The sequence below is a fragment of the Suncus etruscus genome, chromosome 6 (assembly GCF_024139225.1).
Source record: "Suncus etruscus isolate mSunEtr1 chromosome 6, mSunEtr1.pri.cur, whole genome shotgun sequence".
Lineage (NCBI taxonomy): Eukaryota > Metazoa > Chordata > Mammalia > Eulipotyphla > Soricidae > Suncus > Suncus etruscus.
The window spans coordinates 131,335,701-131,355,832 of NC_064853.1; the positions used below are offsets into that span (position 1 = coordinate 131,335,701).

The window sequence follows — 20,132 nt, forward strand, 5'->3', positions numbered from 1 at the left end:
ATTTCCTAATGGATGTGGACAAACAGGTGAACCTCAGCTCCCTTCTGTTTGCATTTGGATGAGCTGAGAGATGTGCTTCTCAATCTGATTCTCAAAGAAGAGAGGAAGTCACAGTCTTCCTTGTTTACTTTTGCTGCTCTTCCAGAATCTGTAACATGGTAGTGATGTCTTCTCAGAGAGCCCATTGGCCCCTCCTCTGGTTGCTTTTTATGGACAACAGTGGTCCCGTTTTGGGCCAAAGTGCAACATCAATTTTAAGGAAAGATCTCTGGAAACCAACTCTCTATCCTTAATCCAATATTGCTACTAAATGTCTCTGTTTAAAAAGTATATCATGAAGTTATCACTTTGTGACCTTGAGCAAATAAATTAGCTCCCATTGCCTCTGTATTTTCGTCTGTAAAATGAGTATTGATACAATTTCCCTCAAAGGATTGTTATAAGAGTAAACTGAATGGAGAAATACATAAATATTTCCTGTATGTGCTTATCATATATGTTAAGTGTCTGCTGTTATTAGTATGCAAGTATTTACTTTCACTAAATAATATAGGAATGCCTTATCTCTAATTCTATATTGTACTATATTACATGATACCATATTACATTATACACATTAAACAGATTGAGATAGGGCAATTGTCTCCTTTGATCCTTAAATTCTGCTCTCAGGGATAAAAAACTTCTAGCCCTACTTCTCATAGGTACACAGTTTTGGTAGTTCGGTGCTCTGCCCCCCGCCCATACCAAATAATACTGTACTATAAAAACTCTTGGACAGGAGCTATATTATAGTGGGAAGAGAGATTGCCTAGTACACAGCCAACTGGAATTTGATCCCTGTCATTCCATATGGTATCCAGAGCCACCAGGATTGATCCTGAGTGCAGAGCTAGGAGTTATACCTGAGCATTGCTGGGTGTAGCCCCACCCTAACAAAACAAAACAAAACAAAACAAACCCAAAAATCCTTCACATGGAATTCCACTGCATATTATAGTTTATACATTTACTTTGGATTATTTTGGGTGGTGGAAAGCCACACCTGGTGGTGCTCAGATGTCAATTTCACTGATGACATGGTGCTGGCGATTTCATCCAATGGTTTTCTAGGAACCATGTGGTACCAGATGCTAAATATGTACTTCAATTCTTGATCTCATTTCCCTGGCCTCCACTTCCCTTTAGATAGATATTTTCCTCAATACCTTGCTGATATGTACAGTGCCAAGTATGCTCTAATTCAAGTATGTAATATTTCTCCAGATTCCATATAACAGGAAATGAATATTTTAAAACATGTACGTAGAATTCCACAATCCCTCCCAAAGAGGAAAATTTAGAATAGCATGACTCCTAACAGAGTAAGAAGTTATAGTTTATAGACTTTTTCTATAAACATATATAAGCCTCAGAAATAAGGAACAAGAGAGCTAGTACAATAGGTAGGGGCTTACCTTGTATATAGCTGACCTGGGTTTGATCCCCAGCATACCATCTGGTCCCCATGAGCCTGCCAGGAATGAAATGATTCCTGAGTGCAGAGTCAGGACTCAGACCAGGGAACTGCTGGGTGTGGCCCCCCCAAAAATTACTTGAACTTTCTTCTTATCATGGTCTTAACAGTATGTCTCCTTGACATAATTCTGGTTTTGCTTTTTACATTTAAACATTTTTTATTGATTGCATTATTGTTTTACACTACTGTTAATAACAGTTTACCATGTGCATAATTCCAACTCCACTGTTCTATTTTTAGAATTCTTGAGCTTGATATGATTGTCAGAGATGAAGATGGAAATATCTTGGACCCTGATACTACCAGTGTCATCAGTTTATTCCATGCACATGAGGAAGCAACTGATAAAATCACAGAGCGTATCAAGGAAGAGATGGTGAGCTTTGTGAAATAGGCTTTGGCCCAGCAAGGCAGGCATTTAACACATCATAAACTTGAGATAATAGAACAATTAGCCAGACTGTATATTATTCCAGGGACATCTGTCCTTTGAGGTGATCAGTAACCAAACAAATTTTATTGCATTTTTGTACTTGTGTCTTTAATTTATTCAGCATACATCCCACAAATGGAACATAGTTCAATGCCATTCAAGATTCCTACTTTCACAGAGCTTTTATATTACAGAGAGAAAAGGAAGGCCATTTAAAAAGTGAATAATCATGGGCCAGGGAGATAGTCAGGTGTGACCCAAAACTTTCACAAAATTAAACACATAAAAAGTAAACAAAAATGGACAAATTAATCCCAGGAAATGCTATGTTTCTAGAAGACAATATGTGAAGGTTATATGAATTATAGTGAAGTAGTAGCTACTTTTCAAAATTCCAGCAGAAAAGGTCTCTCTCAAGAGTGACAGCTGAGATGGCAATTGAAAATATAAAGCCATTAGTCCTGGTGAGATCCAGGGACAGTATTCAAAGCATAGGGAAGAGCAAATGCAAACTTTTTGAGCTAGAATGGACTTTTGAGTATTCAGCAATGGAGGGGTCAGTGTGAAGAGGCATGATGATCAGTGGGAGAGGTAAAGAGTTGAGAGACAAGAGTCAGCTCTCAGGAGATGAAGTTTCTTGGAAAAGAGTTCAGCTGTTTATTCCAAGTGTGATGGGAAGCCAGTGAATACATAGATTTAAATAAAAAGCTAATATCTGATTTATAATATCTGATTTATTTGACATTATTTTAGCTACTTTATATTAATGGAAAACAGCCATTTCCAACTTTATTGAGGTATGATATTTACATAATAAAATCGCTTTATTTAAAAACTGCACTCTAGGGTTAGTATGTTAGTACAGTGGATAAAGTGCTAGCCTTGCACAAGCTAACCTGTGTTTAATTACAGGAATAAGGTTCCACAGCACTTCCAGGAGTGACCCTGAGTAGAGAGAACCAGGAGTGGGTCCTGTGTACTTCTGGGTGTGGTCCTAATACAAAAACAATTCTTTTAAATATAAAATACATATTCATGAATCATATTAAGATGTATTATTGGGTAAACGCCACCCAATAAATATGTAAGACAGTTCTATCTCTAAAATTAGTTTCTTATAGGCTGGATAATCATCCTGTAATTAATCCTGACAATCCCTGAGGGATCATAGTACCCTCCCATGCAATTGGGGGCTGATAGATATATTTTTTGAAAAGGGGGCAGTAAAACGATCAAAAGTTTTATAATGTTTTGGAGTTTATATGTTAAGAGTATATTAATGTTTTGTAGGTATTTGTTTTTTGGACCAGTATTGTTCAGAGGCTAAACTGGCTCAGTGTTCAGAGGTCACTCTTGATATTTGTTAGGGATCATGATGTCAGGGATTGAACTATGCAAAATATCTACCTAACCCTATTAAACTAGATTCCGGATAAATGTTTTATAACTTTTAATTCTTAAACCAGTTACCATTGACAGTTGTCTGTGTTATGTATCATTGACATATTATTGGACATCGGTTGTTTTCACTTTGGATTTGTTCTAATACTATTTTGAACACTTACATATAAATGTATTTGTTTGGGAATCACACTCAATAATACCTGGAGATTTCTCCTAGCTCAGTTCTTGGTAGTTGCTCAATTGTGCTCAGAGCATCATGTAGTGCTGGGAATTGTACCACCTGCATGCAAAGCATGTGCTTAGACCATTGAGCTATCTCCTCAGTCACAGCACACAAGTTTTTTTTTTTTTTTTGGTTTTTGGGTCTCACCCGGCAGTGCTCAGGAGTTACTCCTGGCTCCATACTCAGAAATCGCTCCTGGCAAGCACAGGGGACCATATGGGACGCCGGGATTCGAACTGATAACCTTTTGCATGAGAGGCAAACGCCTTACCTCCATGCTATCTCTCCGGCCCCAGCACACAAGTTTTTTATGGTCATACACTTTTTGGAACAATATGTAACATTAGGATTGCTGGATCATATAGTAAATATATATACAACTTTTTAGGTACTCCCGTACCATATATAATATATGCCCTATACCATAATTACTATACAATTTTGTGCTTCCACTTGAAATATATAATATAGATTATTTTTATATTTACTTATTTTTATTTTATTTATATGTATTTTGTACCAAATCTGGCTGTGCTCAGGGCTTACTCCTGGCTCAATACTTGGGGATCCTTTTGGTGGGCTCAGAAGATCATATGAGGTATTAGGAATTGAATATTGTAAGCCATATGCAACACAAGCCCCCTACCAGCAGTACTATTGCACCAGCCCCTCTTTTTTTTTTTTTGTTTTTTTGTTTTTTTTGGGCCACACCCGGTAATGCTCAGGGGTTACTCCTGGCTATGTGCTCAGAAGTTGCTCCTGGCTTGGGGGACCATATGGGATACCGGGGGATCGAACCTCGGTCTGTCCAAGGCTAGCGCAGGCAAGGCAGGCACCTTACCTTTAGCGCCACCGCCCGGCCCCACCAGCCCCTCTTTTGATTTTTTATTTCAATTTTATTTTAGGCATCATAATTTACAAAACTATTATTAGTAGATTTTCATAAGTGAAACATTCTAGCACCATGCCATTTGCCAATACTTGTTAGTCTTTTAACCATACTCATTTCAACAGTGAGCAGTGATATCTCATAGTGATTTGAATTTGCTTTTTGCTGACTGACTAAAGAAGAACTTTACATGTGCTTTCCAGTCAGGACAATTTGTATTTTTTTGTGAGGTATCTCCTCAAATATTTTGCCCATTTAAATTAAATTGATTATCTTTTCATTGAGTTATAAAATAAAATATCTTTGTATATTCTGATTACAAATACTTTATCAGATGCCTCTTTTGAAAATATATTTTTATCACTCTATACCTGGCCTTTTTATTTTCTTAAATATGCTTCTCAGAAAAGCAGAAGTTTTTTATTATGCTGATGTCCACTTAAGCATTTTTCTTTTATAATTTGTACTCCTATGTGACTCTAACTTTATAAAATATGAAAACTGCTTGATTAGTTGTGATCTTTATCAAGATGGGAAAATTACATCCAAAACAGTCAGAGTGATTATTAGGTTCTGCTCAGACTGCAGCACTTTTGTAGGGTATAGGATTGCAATATTCACATTTGAAACCTATGTCACAACCAATATATTTCTTTTTTTCCTAAGTGATACTGTGCCATTTTCTCCATCTTTTCCCTTTCTTCTTTTTTCTCTCAGTCAAAAGACCAGCCAGATTATGGAATGTATTCCCGGATATCTTCATCTCCAACCCACAGTCTCTATGTGTTTGTGAGGAATTTTGTATGCAGAATTGGGGAAGATGCTGAGCTTTTTATGTCTCTTTATGACCCTAACAAGCAAATGGTTATAAGGTAGGTATATCTGGTTTTACTTGATTTATCAGAAATGGGAGACTGGAACATATATACATTTATATCCATTATCATTTTGGAGAAATCCCCACCTGAAAGAAAAAGGATCCTAACTAAGACTGAATTAACTCTTGCAGAGTATGGAAGTCATACAGAAGTATTATTCACCATCAATATTTTTTCACAGTAGGTTTTAGTTATAGTGTTTTATAAATGGGTTTTATTAATGGGAAAACAATTATAAAAGATTCAGACATTTTCATTAGATAGAATGGAATTATTTGCTTTAAAAATGGGAAATAGGGGAACAGAGAGATAGTACAGAAAGTAAGGCACGCTCCTTATATGAAGCTAACCCCTGTTTGAATTCTTAGCTTTATATGTAGCTCTTTAGCAATACAAGGAATAATTCCTGAGACAGGGCCAGGAATAGCTCCTGCATACTACAAGATTTGACCCGAATCTCCTACACACACACACACACACACACACACACACACACACACAAACACACACACACACACACACACACCTGTGCATGCATACACACATTCAAGAGAGTAAGAAGGGCAGGGTAGATAACTCAGTGATCAGGAAAGCAGCATGTGCCTGACCCAAGGAAACTGTTTTCCTAATACTGCCAGGGTTGCTCAGGTGTTCCCCAGTACCACTGACCTAAACAGGACTCATGGTGAGGCCCAAGAATTAAAACTATTCAACTCAGGGGCAATAGTACCATAAGTAGGGGCCTTGCCATGAATGCAACCAACCCAGGTTCGATCCTTGGCATCCCATATGATTACCTGAGCCTGCCCGAAGTGATTTCTGAGCACAAAGCCAGGAGTAACCCTTGAGCACCACTGATGTAGTACAAAAATACAAAAACAAAAACAAAGCAAAACACACCCAAAACATTGAGCTCAGCTGGCAGAGGATCATAAGATCCTAGGCCTATAGGTTCCTGAGCACTGCTTGGAAGTTCCTTCAAAATAAGAGAGAGAAAAAGAAAGAACAATAGAGAGGGAGATAGAAGGAAAAAATTAGAAATAAATGATGAAAATTCTTTATCCTCCATGACAGCATTGGACTCTTAAATCTTACCCCTTATTTACTTTCTCTTGACCTCAGACAAGTTATTAATTTTTATTAAGCATAAATTTCCCATTCATGAAATATAATTGCTACCTTCACAGGATCACTTCCTTTGACTTTAATGAGAAAAGCCTCATGAATCACAGAACCTAGCAGATGCTACCTGTGCTGCAAGTGCTAGAGGCTTCATTATTTCTTTTTAAATATTACTTTAGTGAATTATTTTTGAAAATGAAGGAAGTGAGAGATCCTCCGAGTGCCTCCACTTAAAGTAGGAAGAAAGACTTTGGAACTTGCAAGGAGAAGACTTTGGTGCAACTCTAGTTGCATTACTTTCCTCCTGCTCTTCCAGTAGGGCCTGGGGCAAAATTTGCATCCACATGTTCAGGCCGATGCACTTAAATAGTCTAGATTCTAGACTCTAGAATATGAACTTCTTGTCTTTATGGAAATAAGTATATTTCCTTAGTTTGAATGTGAAGATTAAATGTGATAGCATACATAGCCAAGTAAATAGAAGTGCTTTGGCAAATAATGGCTTTGGATATATTTGTGGGAATCATCTATCTAAGAAGACTGAAGTTTTACATGATCTTATTTAATCTTCCTTACTGTATACCATTTGGGTGAGAAAATGTGGCTGAGGGGGATTGACTTCCTCATAGTCACAAATATTTGTCATTTGTAAGGATGATATTTCTACTTTCTACTTCGTTCCAACCTATTCTAAAGATGAGCCAGTTTCCACTTTAGTTTGTCACTAAGGGGAGATTTGTATCAAATGCTCTGAAGAGCTCGGACTGAAAATTCAGCTTTGTTTTGGTGGAAATTTATTTTTTATAATAATCCTTAAATTACATTCAATCCAACTCATGTGGCTAATCCTCAATGATCCTGCTCCTGTAGAACCACTTTAAAAATGATCCGTTTCTTCCTGTCAACTTTTTCTAAGGCCCCAGTGACAAAGATCCTGAAAGCACTCAAAGGATCCTCCCTGCCTTTTAGAAAACACAAGTATTCCTCAAGCCCAAACTGACAATGGAGCCAGGCCTTCTGGCCATCTAAGTGATGGATGGCTTGAACTAGCTCTGGGAAGGGAGACAATGGATCAGTGAGGTGGCAGCTCTGTTCCCTGATGTGCCACACTGAATGAAGTGCTTCATGGGGTGTGCCTGAGTGATGCCATCCAAGAGCCAGGGCCTTGAGAAACTCTCAGAAAAGTTAGGGATGCAAAGGTGGAGAATAAAATGTGAGGGCAAACCAAGCAACAGTAGAAGACGGAGAAGAGGCTTGATACAGGAAAGAATCAAGGGAATTTGACATGGGAGAGCTGCTCTTTCCCAAAGAAACCAGTCCTTTCTGTTCTCTGCCTAGCCTCTAGGGCCTTTTGCGGCCCTTTGTGACGCTGCCCTAGAGGAATCTTTTTTTGTTTTGTTTTGTTTTAGTTGTTTGGGTCACACCCCCCAATGTTCAAGGCTTACTACTGACTTTGCACTCAAAGATTACCCAGACTTTGCCTCCTGCGGCCCCCAGGTAAATTGAGTTTGAGACTCTGACAAGTCAGAGTGACATATAGTGAACCACATGTAGGTGAAGGTATTTGCAGTGAGGCCTGGATATGGTGTGGGGTAGGTTTGACTGGTACTCACCTTCAAAGTTGGATTGAACAATGGTCAGATTCCAATGGCCCCCTAAAAAGAGTTGGTTTCGAAAATTTAAAAGTGTAATTGTTGTTTGTTTCGGGATCATACCTGGCAATGCTCAGGGTGTTGCTCCTGGCTCTGCACTCAGGAATTACACAAGGCAAGAGCCCTACCTGCTATACTATTTTTCTGGTCCCTAAAAGTAAATTTTTTAGGTTTAAAATAGAAGTAGCTCAGTCATCAAACCAGTGGTGGAATTAATTCCCAAAGAAAGCCTGAGAAGAGCTGGAAAGGTTCGCCTTTGTCGTGTGTGTGTGTGTGTGTGTGTGTGTGTGTGTGTGTGTGTGTGTGTGTGTGTGTTGCGGGGGGGGGTAAGAAATCATGTGGATAGAGTTTTATCTTCCACAGGTTCCAAGTGGGCTTTTGGATTTAACATTCAGGTCTTTCTGGGTAAGGATGAATGGGACATACTCAGCTCTTCTAAATTGCTTTTCTTATTTGTAATTTTATTTCCCCTAGAAGAAAATTATTGGTGCTTATTATTTCAATCTAACAGTCTCTGTGGGGCTTTTGACAAGTGATGAAAAATTATGAAAAAAAAAACATAGGTAATTTACTATGACAATCCAGAAGTATTCACTGAGAAAGAATTAAAAATTTTTGGAGGAACCTTCCTGATCAGTTTGTTGCAAATTTCTCTAAAGTTTTCAGGTGGGGAGAGAGGGAGAAGGAGATAGAGATAGAGAGATGGGGACAGAGACAGAGAATTAATTTACTTCACAGAGTTTAAAAAATGGGTTAATCTGGGACTATTCATTTCTTTGTTGTTGTGATCTGTTTCGTTTCCTCTTGAACTTTTTCCAGTTACCCTAATTTATTTCCTAGAGACGAGTGGAGAGAAAGAGGAACAAGATGTTATAGAGAACAAATCTCTAAAAGGATGACATTCTCTTTGATATTGCTGAATTCTCATCATGTTTTTAGGATTGACTTTGACCTCTAGTTTTGCTTTTCATTTCTTAACTTGAGACAATGGGCCATTATATAGTATCAACTATATGTTCTTGACTGATTTGGAAAGTTTAATGTTAGTAATTTAGCAAACAAAAATAAATTCCTAAGTTATAGAAATGTTAGAATCTTCTATTTTTTTAAATGTGGTTGCATGACCAGTATGAACAAGATAGGCTGGTGCATGTGTTTATTAAAATATTTGAGAAGGTAGGCGCCGGAACAGTAGTACAATGAGGGTGCTTGCCTTGCACATGGCTTACCCAGGTTCAATTCCCGACATGCTGTATGGAGTCTGGATCTCTTTAGGAATGATTTCTGAGTACAGAATCAGGAGTAACCTCTTGATCACCATCAGGTGTGCTTCCCCCCAAAAAAGGTACAAGATGGTAAATGATAATATATCAAAACTGTGAATACAAAAATCTTTAAATTGGTTTTATTAATCTTAGAATAAAATTAAAATCCTTAAGTTATCTATTCGGCATTTATTGTCTGGCCAACATAATTTTTCTCTTATCTCTTTTCCTATACCACTATATATTTGTTTTTACCATTCATCCATATAAGGTCATCTATGTTATTTTCATGGCTTTTGTAAATATTGTTGCAATGGAGTCAGAGGTGATTAAATCTTTTCAAGTAAGTTTTTCTTTTCCTTTGAACAAATATTCAAAAGTGAAGTTCCTCAATCATATGGTATTTCTATTTTAACTTTTTGAAAACCCTCAATCTTATTTGCAATAGTGGCTACATCAATTTATAGTGATGCTCATAGTCATTAGAATAATTTCCTTTTTCTACATCCTTGTCAACTTTTTAAAATTTTTTTGAGGGAATGGGTTGAGGTGGTAGCTCATTTTGCATTTCCCTGACAGTTAATGGGTTGTCACTCTGCTTCCCACAGTGAGAACTACCTGGTGCGATGGGGCAGCAAGGGTTTTCCAAAAGAAATAGAGATGCTCAACAACTTAAAGGTGGTCTTCACGGTACGTATCATTGTTTTCTTCTTGTCATGTTGTGGAAATGAAACAGGCCAAGAGAGAGCATAGCCTTAGGGCAGAGCCGTGCTTTGGGCTTTTTGTGGACATTTGGAACAGAAAGAACATTGTGGAAGTGGTTGGGAAGATGGATCTCCTCCTTTCTCTTTCTCCCTTCCATTCTCTTTATTACTTATGTATACACACTGAGTTATAGAGCACTCTCTAGATTAGCACTTGCCTTTTTAGCTGATGATGTCTAGGTGAATAGGGTAGAGAAACTATATTTTAATTTTCTGGTTAAAATATTGCAAATACGTGTTAAAGACCTTATTGGTTTCTGATATCTTCCTAAACATTAATATGCACTGGAAAAGACATAAGTTTAAATTAGGTATTTGCATGATCTCTTCTTCTTCATCACCATCTTCTTCTTCTTCTTCTTCTTCTTCTTCTTCTTCTTCTTCTTCTTCTTCTTCTTCTTCTTCTTCTTCTTCTTCTCCTCCTCCTCCTCCTCCTCCTCCTCCTCCTTCTCCTTCTTATTATATTATTATTATTTAGTTAGTTAGTTATGGACTGGTGGTGCTCATAGCTTACACCTGGTTCTGAGCTCAGGGATAACTCCTGATGGACTCAGGTGACCATATAGGGTGCGAGGGATCAAACCAAGGTTGGCCACTTGCAATGCAAATGCCCTACCCACTATATCACTCTATCCCTTTTTATGACATATATCTGAGAGTAAACCTGACTATTTTTTAGCTCTGGAAAATAGAAGCCATGCAAAAAAGGAAATAAGTATTATAATTTACTTCTGACTTTTCCACGAGGGAGTGCTAAGAGTGTGACTCTAATACACCAAAGGATATTGGTGTTGTTTGTAAGCTCCCTTGGGGAGAAGATATATTTATGAACTTTTTCACTGCATTGCTTATTTAGGCAAGAGAAATTATGGAAGTAGAGCCAGGGAAGGTTTTGGATATTGACCAAACTAATGAGTTTGATCCAGAACTGACCAATGTGCTAGATTAACCTTCCTTGTATTTTCCAGTTACAGCCCATTAAGTTCAATGTTTTACATTATGTCACAATTAGATTGGAGTGCAGCTGATTTATTTTGTTTGTTATATCCTGAAAAATGTGCCAGAGGCCTGAAATAAGATCATAGGTCTTAATTGTTTAAGTAAAGTTTTCTTGGCATATATAAATGTACTTCAATCCTATTTATCTATTATTAGTTTGAAGAAGGAGACTATTAATTTTCTTGATTAATAGAAGAGTCCTGTAAGGCTTCCTGATTATACCATGAGACATATGTTTCATGAGAGGAAGAAGGACAGTGAATCTATCAGTGGTTTATTTTGCAGAAAACTAATTCATGGTGTAAATATGTGGGAAAGGACATTGTAGATTTGTGGTGTTCAGTATTAATGATGATGTGATCCTGTGTTCCTGAAATTCTGCCATTTCTTCCCACAATAAATGAACTTGACATCCTTGGTTGATTGGTTCAGCTTCCATTAAGTGATGGTAATTTTTGTTTCATAATAATTAATGTTATGTACTTGTTTTATTTTAACACTTAATTTTTGGTTTGGCGGACATACCAGTGGCGCTCAGAAACTACTGACTGTACTAAGATGTCACTCCTGGCAGGACTAGGGGGACAATATACTGGGAATAGAGCAGTGGTGAACTCTGACACATCTTTTATTCTAACGTGCCAGCTCTTGCTAGTTGTTAGAAATAAAACAGTGAATACATATATAGGCTGCTACTTCTGTGGCATGATAGGAGGAATTAAAATAAGTAAATGAATAGGGGCCAGAATGACAGTAAGGTGGGTAGGTTGCTTGTCTTGCTGACCCAAGTTTAATCCTCAGCACCTCATATGGTCCCCTGAGTCCACCAAGTTTGATCTCTGAGCACTGAACCAGGAGTAGTAAGTCACAAACATTTCTTGGTGTGGTCCCCAAAACAAACCAACTAAATGAATAAATGAAACAGAGAGATTAAACAAAAAGAAGATTAAATAAGAAAGGTAATCATGTTGTACAGATAATTGAAGCAGAGTGTTGTGATAGAAATATTCTAGTTGATAGAAATATTTTCAGTTGGACTTGAGGTGACATGTAAGTTAGAGAATAGATTAAATTTGGTGGGAATGTATCTTACTGACTTAATTTTTCTTGCTCTGGATTTTAGCTCTTCCTAGTTTCTTCTCTAGGGACAGAGTTGGAGAAACTAACTCCTGGGTCTGGTTGTTGATGGGCTTATAGCTCATGGAGTTCCTTATAGTGGAGCCTAATTTGCAGGTCACTGCTAACATAAAAAGTATAGGAATTTATGCTTTTTGAAAGTTGTGTTACTGTATTTTTCTTTTACACAAAAGCTGCATCAGTACCTGTTTCCACCAACAAAAAGAAGCCTGAAGACCATTATTTTTTTTAAAAAACAAAGGGTATGGGGCTGGAGAGATAGCACAGTGGTAATGCAATTGCCTTGCATGCGGCTGACCTGGGATGCACTTGGTTAGATTTCCGGCATTCCATATGGTTCCCTGAGCTTGCCAGGAGTGATTTCTGAGCACAGAGCCAAGGGTAACCCCTGAGCTTAGCTGAGTATTGCCCAAATCAATCAATCAATCAATCAACTGCTAAAAAAAGGGTGAAACTAGTATATAGTGTTGATTTTGTGGCACCTTGATTAGTGTGAGTGATCCTGTTATGCTCCTTCCTGTGCTGCTTAAACCAAGCAGTGTGTTTATCATATCATCCCTATTTTTACTCTATATTATTATGGTTTAAGTTTTGTCTTATTTGGTAAGTTAGAGTTTAGAATGCTCAAATTTTTGTATTTAATTTATGTAATTTTTTGGTAATTAAGTCATTATGCAATTTTGTATGTAATTTACATCTGTGTAAATTAATGGAAGTTGTTTATTTGTTTTATGCCATTTCAGTTTAGAAAAGATTGCAGAGGTATATACTACTGAGAGAAACATGTACTGGTGAATTACTAACTCAGGTGACATGTATTTGCCAAGTTCCTTTGTCCGCCTCAACCTCCCAAATATATTAGAGTTTTCGAAGGCTCAAGTACATGTGATTGTTTTGCATAACAGATGGGAGCACAGTTTTGTATGAGGGATACCTATTTATATTCTCTCTAGAAAACAACCTGAGTGCATGCATTTGTCTGAGATTTATATATCACCAAATACTTTAATGCAAACTATTGCCAATGTCTTTCTGTTTTTGTTTGTTTTGTTTTGTTTTGTTTTGGGACCATACCTGGTGATGCTCAGGACTTACTCATGGTGCTCAGGGATCACTTGTGGCAGACTCAGGGGACTATATGGGGTGCTGGGGATGAAACTCAGATAAGCTGCATGCAAGGCAAACATTTCTTAAATAGCTGTTATTTAACTTCTTTTTTTAAAGGTAAGAGATTAAATGACACTTATCCAGAGACTTACACACTTTTAAAATTCTTTCTTATTGCTCTACCCCTCCTTGGTGATAAGGATCAAACCTAGGGCCTGATATGTGCAAGGCCAAGTACTTTACCACAATCCTAGTTTGGTACCTTATGGTTTATCAAGTGCTTTAGGTGCTTGGGATGCCATTATAAAGTACACAGAATGATACATTGACAACAGAAATGAATTTTCTCACAGTTGTGGAGGCTGGAAATTTGAGAGCAAATTGTATGCAGAGCTGATTTCTCCTAAGGTCTGTCTTGTTTTTCAGATGGCTGTCTCCTATGTCTTCACATGACCTTTTTTTTCATGTATTCATGATTTTTATGGCCACACACAGTGCACTCAGGGGTTACTTCTGACTCTGTGCTCAGAAATTACTCCTGTCAGACTTGGAGGACCATATGGGATGCTGGGGATTGAATCCGGGCTGGTCACATACAAGGCAAATGCCCTACCTGCTGTGCTATCGCTCCAGCCTACATGTGTTCGTGTTTTATTCTCTTTTAAGGGCACCCATATATTAGATTAGAGCTTACCCTTTAAAAATCATAATCACCTCTTTAAAGGCTGTTTCTAATTATATCGCATTTGGAGGTACTAAGGATTGGGACTTTAGCATTTGAATTTTGAGGGGTTATAAATCCAGCCCATGAGAGGAACTCTGTGATGTGTCTGGGCATCTGCAGCTTTGTGATGACTTTGAAAGATACCAATTTAGATATCTCAAAAAATGTAAAAAATCTGAACAAAAGGAGAGAAGTAATTAGGGATAAGCGTCCTTATAAAGGAAGCCAGACTTGAGCTTTTAAGAATGGAAAGAATTTGTACAGAGAGAGGAATAAGAGGAATGCTTTTGAGGTAGAAATGCAGACAAGGTGTGTCAGGAAGAAAGATTCATAGTTTAAAGTGAACATGGTGTGTTTGTTAAGCAATAAAGCAATCTTTGTGGCAAAAATAGAGTATGGACATGCAGAGAATAGTGGAGAATCAGTTGGGTAGGACAGCTGGAAATATAATATGCCTTGGAGTTTTAACGTCAGCCAGTGAAGATTAACACTAATAGGCAGGAAAGAGGAAGCTAGTAATGTTGGGGTGGGGGAGAAATGAAATAATGACCATAGCTTCTAAAGATGAGTTTGTAGGTGATTCTAGGGTAGAATGGAGGAAGGACTCAGGTAGGCCAACGGAGAGGCCATCCAACCATCTGGTTATGAGATAATTGGGATCTCAAACTGAGATGCCTATAGGACAAGATAAGAAATGCAACTGAGGGGACCCAGTCCTTCCTCCCTTACTTTATCTCTCTCCATCCAGCAGAAAAGATTTAGAAATGTGGGACTAGATTCATTTTATTTTAGCTGGTTAAGGGAAGGTCCTATAGCAATCAGGATTTTTTTTTACATAGAATAAAACCTATATGATATAAAGATACCTAGAATTATTTTAAAGCTTTGGCTTTTTAATTGGTTTTTGCACAGTGTGGGGCTGACAAGTTTGAAAGTTGTAGGGTTGATTGGCAGGTTGGATAAATCAGGCAGAATTTTTATACTCATTTTCTTGCTGAATTCCTTCTTATTTTGGAAAGTAGAATTTGCTCTTAAGGCATAGAACTAGACTGGCCCACTTAAAATATTGACAGTAATACTTAGTTAGATTGTATATGCTAATCTGATCTACCAAATATGATCACAGATGCATTTAACCTAGTGTTTGACCTGTCATTAAATATCAAACCAGTTGGCGCCAACTAAGATGACACATAATATTTAACACAACCCAAAGTAGGGTGATATGGACCACATTGTCTTGTTCCCCAAAACCCTGCCTCTACACTGTCTGCTTCCTTCCATACTAACTAGGCAGAATGAGACTGGAGTGGCTAGTCTACCCGGCTTCTAGTGCTGATGTTTGCTAACTAGAATGAAAAGCAACTATTCCCCAGTGAGGCTAGTCTCGGAACTATTTATTTGGTGCTAACACCATGCTTCCCTACTGAACCTAATTGGAAGAGGATCTCAAGATCACTAAAATGTTCAGACTGGAGCAGGCAGATGCTGTGATGATTTAAATGGTTTTTCTCTCCGGGTGTCTTTTTGATGGACAGAGGTATGTAATGTGGGTCTGTGGATTTTGGCGTCACAGTGACTGGGTAATGTCTCCATTGACTAAGGTTATAACTTTGGTAAACCCTTTTTCTGAGTATTTCAGATTTTTCCATCTGTAAAATGGGATGTAATAATAATATCTACTTCAGAGGGTTAAGGAGAAAAAATGGTTTGGCAAGTAGATATTAAGCACAGTAGATGAGACCTTAGTGCAGTTCACTGGTTTTAATAGACCTTCTAAGCGCACAATTGAATTTTCTTCCCTATTCCCCTTGAAGTCATATATGCTCACATACTTTGCTTTGTCCAATGAAATGTAAGGAAGTGAAATGAGTGGAGGTGCTTAGTCTTTGCTGGGTGACAGCTTTACAAAGAGCCACTAAAGACTGGGGATGTTACTCAGTTAGAGCACATTCCTGGCATGTGTGAGGCCCCAAATTTCATCCCCAGCACTGGGGAAAAAAAAGAGCCAGTAAGTAATTTGCCACCTTTCTTTCCTGCTGTGGGGATAGTGAAAGAACCTGTTGTATGGAGATAGATTACCTGTCAGCCAGTGACTGAGTGTGTGGAGGACTGAGCTAGAAGTAAACTTCCATATCATGTAAGTGCTGAGCACTTGGGTTTATTTGACAACACAGTAACACAATCCTGAAGGGCATATATCTGTTAGGTGTTCAATAATTGGCAACTACTAGGCCTTTGCCATCCTCTCTTTGTTTATTTTCTATCTGAAAGGCTGCACAGTGATGAGGTGCTTGGAGTCATTTGTACAAATGTTGTTTCCATCCCAGTCCATTAGCAGGACTATAAGGATTCTTGTCCTTGTAACTGATATTGTCCTTCAAATCTTCTCTTTGAGGTGGGAGAATTAGAATTGAAAACAGAGCTTGTCACCTAGTTTCTTTCCTAAATCTTGTCTTTGTTAGCTGTGATTGTTTTGTTTTATCCCCTTTCCAGACTAATGGGCAGATTGGGCCATGTGCACCAAGTGCTTAAGCCCAGACCCAAAATTTACTGTTAGTAGGTTTCCTCTTCTACTTTGTTTTTTTATTAAACAGAGGGATGTGTAACCATTTTTTTTTTTTTTTTGCTGTCTCACAGGATCTTGGAAACAAAGACCTCAACCGAGATAAAATCTACTTGATTTGTCAAATAGTCCGAGTTGGGAAGATGGATATTAAAGAGACAAACACAAATAAGTGCACCCAAGGACTGAGGAGGCCCTTTGGAGTGGCAGGTAATGATACCACACACCATTGGCTACTACTGGAATGTGCAGTGCTGAGTCTTAAAGGGATTTCTTTCTCTTGCCTCCTGTCACTCTCCATCCCACAAAATTTATGCTTAGCAGCCTTATAGAGCTGGGGACTAAAAGGAAATAAGTGGTAGCCACATCCAGGTCAATGATGAAGGTGGTGAGTAATGGAATTCCCAAGTATGGACAGAATGCTGCGAGCTCCTCTCAGTCTGAGCACTTGGCACCTTTGCTTCCTACTGTGGGGAAAAGGAAAGAACAGTACAGCCAGGATCTAATTATGAGGAGAAAATCATTTTAAAAAAGTATCCAGGACAAGAAATGCAGTTACATAGGATGAGTCATTGACTACACATCTAAGTTCCAGATGGAACTGGACGTTTGCAGTTGACGTGATCAAATGCAGCTGCATCACCTCCGCATTGTTTCTCCAAGCCTTCTTTTTTCTTGGCAGTTCTGAGATTTTATCACTCTTGTCCGACTTTTGTGGATTTTTTTATATTTGACTATGATTTGCTTTGTTATTTACCTATTATATTTTCTTTTACTTAACCCTTTTTATTTACACAGCATTTTCCTTCTAAATATTTAATCTTTAAATTATTTAAATTTAAATTTAAATTAAATTTAAAATTATTTAAATATTTAACTATTTGGAAACACTATTAAATATGCTAGTTCCTTCTCCTCCTCTACTTCCTCCTTTTCTTCCTCTTCCTTCTCTCTCTCCTCCTCATTTCTCCTCTTCCTCTTTCTTTTCTTCATCCTCTACTTCATCCTACTCCTTTTCCTTCTCCTCCTCCTCCTTTCTCTTTCTCTTTCTCCTCTTTCTCTTCCTCATTCTCCTCATTCTTTTCCTCATCATCCTCTTCTTCTTCTTCCTCCTCCCCCTCTTTCTCCCTCTTTTTCTCCTCCTCTTCCTCTTTCTCTTCCTCATTCTCCTCATTCTTTTCCTCCTCCTCCTCTTCTTCTTCCTCCTCCTCCTCTTTCTCCCTTTTTTTCTCCTCCTCCTCTTCCTCCTTCTCTTTCTCCTCCTCCTCATCTTTCTCCTTTTTCTGGTTCCTTTTATTGTTTTATTGTAGAATAACCTGATCTGTAATCATAAAACAGCTGTTTCTTCATCAATCTCTTGGCACTGCTTATAGATTAGAAGAAGTTAGACTGAGCTAGCTGGGTTTTGTTTTTAATTTGCCATTGTTGCTTGCTAGCTAGATGACCTTGACCAAAATTCCCCAGGACCTTAGTTTCTTTATCTTCAAAGTGAGGAACTTGAACCTGTTTGATTCTTGAACCACTCTTAAATTCTCTAATTCTAGGCAAGGGCTTCTCCTGACAGCATAGTGAACTTGTTAATACAGTGAAAAACCTTCAGTCTTATTTCACAGTGTGTTTTCATCCCAAGCTACAGTTTTTTCTGGGTTTCATATGACAGAAATCTGCTATAATTAGAAGTTTCAGAAATCAATTTCTCTAGACTTAGATAAATCCAGAAACTGAAACAAGTTGATGTATCTTAACCTTTGATTCCTCTTGTAAGCTTATTCTTTTTGGAGGGGATTGGGCCACATCCAGCAGCACTCAGGGATTACTCCTGGCTTTGCATTCAGAAATCTCTCTTGGCAGGCTCGAGGGACCATATGGGATGCTGAGAATCGAACCCAGGTCTGTCCCATGTTGTCCGAGTGCAAGGCAAATACCCTACAGCTGTGCTATTTTTCTGGCCCCTTATTGTTTCTGTTTTTGAGTCACATCAGCAATATTCATTTAATTAGCTTACTCCTGATTGGAATAAAATCCATGGTAGGACTGGAAGGACCATATGATATGCTGGGGATTGAACTGGGGTAAGCCCTATCCACTTTACTATCTTGTAGGCTTATTATAAGGATCACTGCCAATTCATTCATAAAATATCAGCCCCTTATTGCCAGTTTGCAATCGAGGATAATTCTTTTCCTCTTAGTTCTAGGTGAAGCTCAGGAGTTTTAAAGATGGTCCTATAATAACTCTCTGGCTAAGACTAGAATGTTTGAAGTATTTATTCTACTAGAGTTTTGGCTCTGTTTGACTAGCTTTTTCTGGCATCTTTCACTTTTCCCACCATTTCTGTACATTCCTGACCTCATGAAGTATTTAATGAATCTTCAGTTGCTAATTTAAGGAAAAGTTTTAAGGGATCCAGGATTTCTCTGGAATTTCAAGGTTTTCAATTGTGTTCAAGGCGTACACAATTATGTGTCTGTGTGTATGAAGAGAGGGTGAATAGATTCCACTAGCTTTTTAGATCAGACAGGGAGTTACTGGGTTTGGGTATTTTAGGCATAGTTGACATCTAATATTTGTATGTCCAACCCAAGATTAATTGCTTAACTCCATAGCTTCTTCTTCCTTTCTTCTTGGCCTCTGTTAAATCATGGTTTCTTGGATATTTCCATAGTAGCTGACATTCTGGCTTGCTTTGCCCAGAGTTGTTTGCTAGTGCTATATGTGATGCACCCACTATGTCTGTGAGACTATCTGACCAGGCTAGTTTGCCATGTTAGATTTTCTTGACCCAATATTGTCAGCCCTTCCTGTGAGAAGTAACATTCCTTTTTTTACTTCCTAGTTATGGACATAACAGACATCATCAAGGGGAAAGCTGAGAGTGATGAAGAAAAGCAGCACTTCATACCTTTTCACCCGTGAGAATTTTTCCCATTTTTTTCATTCTCTTTCACCACCATACCTTTTCTCATTGAGGGGTTACTGGCTAGCAGGGTGAAGTTGCCTCCTGGGCTGGTGATAGTCATATGAAACCTCTCAAGGGGGAAAGTAGGATGAAAATAGTGCCTCAGTGCAAGGCATTCAAAGCCAACAAACTTTTCACCCCTTTATACACCAAATAGTATTTGTTCGGCAGTCTTTGGTATGGTAAGTGAGAGCTTCATTAGCTAGTCCATGTAGCTTATATTTAGATGAGGAGTAAACAGAAAATTAGATTAATGTGATAATACATGTATGACATGTGAATCCTAGCAGCTAATATAGAGGATCCAGAGCTATCTGGTAGATGGAGATGCTATGACTTGAGAAAAGGTTTGAGAACGTTAAATGTCCTTTTCTTGCTGCCAAAGAAGAATTTAAGAAAGGACATTTTAAGAGCATTGTTCATACTTCAGTTCTCCAAGGATGATCTAAGGATGATGATGTTTTATTAAATGATGATATAAATGACTCTGG

At 38.0% G+C, this 20,132-nt stretch overlaps 1 protein-coding gene across 1 annotated transcript in view; it reads left to right on the forward strand.

Annotated features, from left to right (window-relative positions):
* The window catches only part of DOCK2 (dedicator of cytokinesis 2), a 442,819-nt gene that overhangs the window by 47,858 nt on the left and 374,829 nt on the right, over positions 1 to 20,132 (forward strand). Inside the window, exons 8-12 of the mRNA XM_049775655.1 lie at positions 1,760 to 1,895; positions 5,186 to 5,340; positions 9,994 to 10,075; positions 16,757 to 16,892; positions 19,519 to 19,594. Of these exons, the coding sequence (XP_049631612.1) occupies positions 1,760 to 1,895; positions 5,186 to 5,340; positions 9,994 to 10,075; positions 16,757 to 16,892; positions 19,519 to 19,594 (585 nt within the window). The remainder of the gene's footprint in view (positions 1 to 1,759; positions 1,896 to 5,185; positions 5,341 to 9,993; positions 10,076 to 16,756; positions 16,893 to 19,518; positions 19,595 to 20,132) is intronic.